General features: G+C 40.5%; 1 protein-coding gene across 1 annotated transcript; it reads right to left on the reverse strand.

Moving 5' to 3' along the window:
* Nucleotides 1-726: 726 nt before the first annotated feature.
* Nucleotides 727-5,695, reverse strand: LOC147151628 (platelet-derived growth factor receptor-like protein). Its single transcript, XM_086023936.1, has 7 exons — nt 5,369-5,695; nt 4,601-4,761; nt 4,383-4,525; nt 3,006-3,157; nt 2,629-2,922; nt 1,289-1,428; nt 727-1,082 (listed from the first exon to the last, which is right to left on the reverse strand). The coding sequence occupies exons 1-7, from the start codon at nt 5,448-5,450 to the stop codon at nt 876-878; spliced, it is 1,179 nt and encodes a 392-aa protein (XP_085880062.1). The 5' UTR covers nt 5,451-5,695; the 3' UTR covers nt 727-875.
* Between the last annotated feature and the right edge of the window lie 1,204 nt (nt 5,696-6,899).

A 6,899-nucleotide genomic window follows, 5' to 3' on the forward strand; every position in this document is an offset into this window, starting at 1 on the left:
GACCAATCGTAGCTCGCCTGTTTTCTGAAACCATGAGCCATGATTGGCCGTTATCTGAGCCGTGAGATGGCTAAAAACGGATGGATTTTTCTGCTTACTGTAACTCATATTATACAAACGCAATATTAATCCTGCCTTGTTTCAACTAGTGGGCTGGCAAAAGTGCATGGAATATCCATCCATCCATTAGCCTAACCGCTTATCCTCACAAGGGGCGTGATGGAGCCTTTCCCAGCTGTCAACGGGCAGCAGGCAGGGTACACCCTGAATTGGTTGCCAGCCAATCGCAGGGCAGACAGTGACAAACAAGCACACACACTCACAATCACACCTAGGGGCAATTTAGAGTCCCCCTTTCCAATCAGCAATATAGCCGCGCCCCCCTCCCCTCTTCCCATGCCTTGGTGGTTGTCATGGAAAGAACCACACAAAATCTGTCCATTCACAATCATTGTATATACTTTGCTAATAATTTCCCAAAATGGCGATCAATTGGCACCAAAACGTGCTGGGTTTTTCAGTCTAACTTTGAAAGTTCGCCAAGCCGACCTCCGGGGCTTACTGAAATTGACACACTCAAACGGGCCACTTGCACTTGCAGAGCTGCATCTCTGGCTGAACAGAATTAGTGTTTGCCCTGAAACTCACAACAACATTTCAGTCATTGAGGAATTATCCAAAAGAAAAAAAGTAAAGAAAAAGACAAACAAAAAAAGTAGCCATGTATGTCTTAAAAGCAGTTTAATAGATCAACAGTGAAACAATATTTTACATACTACATGCCTTCACACTATTTGTCTGCTGGTATAATGTCCATATGGTTGGATACAAAAGTGAAACATGCTATTAACTCGGTGTGTGAAATGAACGGTGCTTCACGGTTTTGGAGGTTGAGCTTTGGGAAGCACTTTGACTGTGGTGGACACTGATTTGGATCCTTGCAGATTCTCAGCGGTGCAAGTGTATGCTCCTTGGTCCACGTCCCTCACTTCGTCCACCAGGAGAATGGACTGAATCTGCTGTCCAGCTGCGCCCCCGCCAACTGGATTGATGCTCTCCAGCGTGTACAGAGGCCTCCCTATCTGCTCCCGGTACAGAGAAAATGAAACAAACAACATGGAAAGAAAGAAGTTAGACGCCATAGATTGAATATGAGCCAAACTGTTACTTCAAGGTATTTATTGCCACTCCCAGTTGTATATATATATATTTATAAAATAGCAGCTCAGTTCTACAATAATCTGAGTGTAACCGATTTAATGAGCACAGAGTGTTTATGATATGTGACCTGCTGTCCGGGGTACTCCCATGTGATCTCCACTGCCACATTCCTCTCTCCCATCACAGAGCAGCTGACGCGTAGATTGTCACCAGCAGCCAAGGAGGTCGAACTAGCCTGAATAACTGGGGCGGGAGGAGCCATGGGGTCTAAAAAATATATTTAAAAAGGCATTTTAGAATGTGCTAATACACAGAGACATTTCTACTATAGTACATGTACTGAAGGAACAAACTAGCTTTTAAAAGCCAACAGTGGATAACAACATGTTATCCTTCCATTTAAATGTGAACGACATACAACTCATGCTGGGATTCTGCTGTACCCACAATGAGTCATTGCCCAGGAAAGACGTCAGCTGTGATTCTGTACAATTACATAATTGCAGTATTGTGGAGGAATATGGTCGCATTTTTAAATACATGTTATTTTTTTCCAGACACGTTGAAGAACTGCTGGAAAGCTTGCAAACCCTAATCAGCAGTTCACTATTCTGGGTAGAAGTATAGAAGAACTGTATGTGTTTAACCTATTCTAAATCAATTCTGTAAACACATGTTTGTTGATGAGAAATGTTTTTCAAGAAATTGAGATTAGTTGAGGATTCAAGCATTGATATAATAACAGTATAAAAACAGACAAAGTATAGCTAACATACTGTACTTTACGATTCTTGCTTGGACATAAATCGACTGCCCCTAAAGTTGTACAATTTAACTTTTATTTTGCTTTTATTCATGCTAAAAAGAAAAAAATACTTTCACTAAATGACAAAATAATCCAAAGAATGAATCTTTGCAAATCTCACGACACACACATTTTTAGAGATTTGCAGAATCTGAATTTGTTTTTACACTTGTATGACAGTGAAGTGCTAAAATGTATCTTAAAACATTGTACTGTATCTCTAAAAAAAAGTTTTATGATATAGTATTGATAGATTAAGTATTTATCAATATTTCCTATGAAAAATTTATTGTATGTTGTTGAAATTGCTTTGCTGTTCTTATTCTTGGGCTAAATCATCATTTTAAGGGCTTTTTATGTATGACTACCAAATTTTACAGGTACAGGTACAGGTACTCTATGAAAAAAAGAGAAAAGATTTGGTAGCATGTGGGCATGGCCCTCAAAAATTGTTTCGGTAGGGCCCCCTGAACCGATCTTACTTTGCGACATGAAATTTGGTTGGCTTGTCTATCATGAGTAGACCCACCAAAAACCATCAAAGGTCTCTACATTGTCCATATCCCGGACATTTGTATATACGATGACTCATTCTTGTTTCATTCGTCTTTACACACCATTCTTTTAAATACCAGACGAACTGTTAATTCAGCAGCACTCACAGTTGACATAGATGAGCATGTACTTTGTGGAGCTCTGCCTCAGGCCCCCCAGGCTGGCCACACAGTACAAGGCACCGGCATGGTAGGGCCGCGGTCGATGGATGGTGAAACCTCTCTTCACATTGAAGGAAATCTCCGTCCCGTCCACTGCCACCTCCACTGGCGGGAACTCGCGGTGCAGCGTCACATTGGCTGTGGGTGACGTCACCTGGCAGGGCAGACGGGTTGGCCAGTTGGTTCTCAGCTGGATTACCTCGTAGTAGTCAGACGATGGGACGAAAAGCTCCTGCGGGTCTGTTTGACAAGTAAATGTAGAGTCACTATCATGGTGGTGAAATGAAGGGCTTTAATGCCATAGTGAGGGTTTTTTAGCATACCAGGAAAGAAAACAAAGACTCTGGCAGCTTTGTCATAGTTCTTTCTGCAATCTATGTCCTCACAGAACATGGGGTAGCATGTGTATTCCCCTGTGTCTGCCCCTGTACTGTTGACCAGTGTCAGAACACCGTATCGCTCATGCTGAACAATCCTGTGGAAGTGAAACAGAAAATACAGTAGAAAGCCATTCGCTAGTCATTTGTAGTCAATTCTACAACCAAGGTTTAGTTAACTAATAGCTAAAAGTAAAATTAAACCCAAAAAATACATTTCGTTAACAAGGTTAGAATAAAAATGAGTGTGCTTTTAAAAAAAAAAAAAACTACCTGAAACTACATTTTAAAAGGGAAGTCAACCCAAACATATTTTTTTCAAGAATATGTTCTATGCAAGCCCACTAGTTGAAACAAGGCATTCTGATAAATATTGCGTTTGTGGAATAAGAGTCATTCCACCCATTTTTAGCCATCTCTGGAGGTGGCCATTTTGTCATTTCTATCAACTGAAAATGACATTACAACTGCTCAGGGCTCAAGTAACGACCAATCATGGCTCACCTGTTTTCTCAAGCTGAGCCGTGATCAGTCGTTATCTGAGCCCTGAGTAGTTGTGATGTCATTTTCAGTCGACAGAAGTGACAAAATGGCCGCCCTGAGATGGCTAAAAAGGGGCGGATTTTGCTGCTTAACTCATATTCCACAAACACAATATTAATCAGAATGCCTTGTTTCAACTTCTGGGAACATATTCTTGAAAAAATATGTTGATTTCCCCTTTAAGTTTATAAGATTATGTATAATTGTAGCAAAAACGTCCTTCATTTCATCTTTGTCAATTGTCAAATGAACCAGTGGGTTTGATTCTAAATACATTTATTTCTGTGTTACTGTGCGGACGTATGGAAAAAGGAAGGTCGACAAATCACTGGGGATTTGTAGTTTATTTTACTGAACTTTATTACACAATATTTATTGTGGCCTTTTTTTCATCTTGCACTTGACAAATACTCCTTATACAAACAAATGTAAGACTAATATTACAACTAATAAAAATGAAATGAAAATGAAACATTTCCGGAAAAAATCAAAACAAATCAAAACTAACAAACCTGCTCTAAAAACTAATTAAAACTAACTGGCTTCAAAAGTCAACGCAAAATAAAAACGAACAGTAAAAAACCCCAAACTATTACAACCCAGCCCGCCATACACCGTTGGCAGCACTGCCTGTCCCACTACTACTTTCATCCCCTTTCCTATCCCTTTGTGCCTCCTTTGCTGTCAAACTCCTCATTTGCACAGCAAACCTGATCTGTCATTAAAATATGTGTATTTGTCTGTATGATAACTTCAAGACTTGTAAAGAATGAGGCCTACCTGAGCCTGCCTTCATCCTCCTCCTCCAGGTACGATGGGAGTCCCCACTGCACGGGTTTACCCCTGCACCTCAACTCCAGAGTGTCTCCAGCGTGCACGCTTATTGTCTCTCCCACCTTGATGAACTTACCTTTGTTTATCACCTTTCGGTGTCAAATATAAACCAGAGTTGGTCACTTGGAAAGAATAAAGGGTCACGTCGAAAGAAGGCGTTCTACCTGTGTAAGTAAGTTCTGAGCTGGCATTGGTGCTTTAACCTTTGGTTTAGGTTTTACAGCCAAGGGCCCTTTCTTTACTGCTTTGGCCTGTTTGGGTTTTCCAGGTTTGGCCTTCTTCCCTGGACTCCTCCTCTGCTCTTGAGCATCTTTGTGACAATAAACTAGATAGCAATCAGAACACATCATAAAATATCTCATAGACAGGCGCTCAGTGATAGCGATGACTATCTTACGAGTTTCCGATGTCAATGAGAGGGAATGAGGTCATCATTGTTTTAAATGACCTTTTCCCAGAACATTTTGACATAGTAAAGCAGTTCCGGTATATAAAACGAAGGGCGATTCAGTAAAGAGGATTACGTAAAATATACAAGACCTATTTCAGTGACATTTTCTAGGTCATGAGGTGATGCATGGCCACAGAAGAACTCCTAACCTTTTAGGGAGGACTTGGATAAAGGTCTCGGTGTCTAGGTGAGGTTTACCCATGAAAATGTCAACAACCCAGAATCATAATGGTACCACCCATCTGTTCATTGTGCTCAGTGAACCAGGGGAAATAGCCTGCTAGCTAACAAACAGATGGACAATCACACATAAATACTGAGCTGTTTTTATTTATATCGCTTTCTTAACAGTTTGGCCTTCCTTCTTCTGAGTGACATTCTGTTGAAATATGGTCATTGTAGCATTGCTATAACAACATCTGATGGTGGACTAAGTCTTCCAAAGAGTAGTGTAAGTTCACAGAACTGCTGACTCACTTACCTAACTCGGAGATTATGATACAAATAAAGAGAGCACTCAGCACCAATCTCCACTTGGACCCAAACAAGTTCACCAAAGTCATGGTGCTGGATTACCAAAGCCGCTTGGTTGTCAGTTCACAAAGTTCGACGCAATGCAAGCGAAAAGAAGGACGGGGACGAACGAGAGAAATCACGGGAGGAGGTGGGCAGAACTTGCAAAGTGAGTGGTCAGCTGCTTTCTAGAATCGCTCAAATTCCGCCTCCTGAGAGTGGCATTAGCACCCCAAATTCCTGCCGACTGGCTCAATGGAGGCTTTCAAGCTTGTCTGGACCAATGAGGGCGCAAATGCAGAGGCCTCTCCATGTGGAATCGCAGAGGCTGTTTGCTTAGCTGCTGGAGAGGAAGTCTGTGAGCAGCATGAGACAACACAGGCCAGATGAGACCTGTGGAAAGGTTATTAAAAGCATTTGGCCTGCTGTAAAAGTAACGCCTGCTGGTGTGATCTTGTTTTTGCACTTGCGACGACACAACAAACCACAATTACACAATCCTTGATCTTTTTTTTTTTTCAAAGAGTAATATAGTTGCTGTCAATCGATTAAAATATTTTAACTAATTAAAACTCAACGTTTTCCCAAATTGATCGCGATTAATCGTATTCTTCAACTACAATTTTTCACGAAGCTTGGAACCGATATTTACTTCAGTAAACTCTTGGAATTATAATGTGGGAAGAAAATAAAAGTATATTTCAATTCAAAGATTGTTCTAATAGCTTTCTTTGATCCTTGAATACAATACTTTTCCTGTATAATACAACGGCTGAACGATACTCCAAAGACGTACAACTAATATGGTATTTGAATTTGGCATCGCAAAGTGTGCAAATTATTTTGGATTTCTCCAATGAGCCATCGAGCAACTTTTAAAAGTAAAACTACGTAAATGTCGATATAGTGACTCTCCTCTAAGTTTGGCTGCACTGTGAGCACAGGTCAGCTGCTACAGGAAGTTAAAAAAACGAAGTTAACTGAGTTAATTTGTTTTAGTGCTTTCTAAAATTTAAATTAATCTCCATAGTTAATGCTTTAACTTTGACAGCCCTCAGTTAGATACATGGACTGGTCGTGAATCAATCTCAGGGCAAATACTGTATATTGAAGGCAGACAACCATTGCCTGCCCATAAGACAGGTGATGTGTCAAAATAATTGATCAACATTCCAATCAATCTGCACATGGAACTGGATCCAGAGGAAATGTACTAGCAATGAAAATGTGATTGTACTGTGCACAGACATTATTTCCCCCAATGTTTCAAGGATGTTGTGCATTTCGGTTTACATAATGTGGAACCCAAGTAAAACTACGTAAATCGTTTGTTTTTTGGTAATTAAGCCACAGTTGTGAGCATGGTATACAGTAAGTAATCTGATTTGAAAGGTCTTATTGTTATGCAGTAAATCCGAGTGTGGGTGGAGTAAATTCTTTATCCCTCTAAGTTTTATTCCTAATGATCCACAGGGGGGGGAAAAAAGTCAGTAAACATC

This window comes from Filicampus tigris, chromosome 2 (genome assembly GCF_054856515.1).
Source record: "Filicampus tigris isolate MCC_2025a chromosome 2, RoL_Ftig_1.0, whole genome shotgun sequence".
Classification (NCBI taxonomy): Eukaryota; Metazoa; Chordata; class Actinopteri; order Syngnathiformes; family Syngnathidae; genus Filicampus; species Filicampus tigris.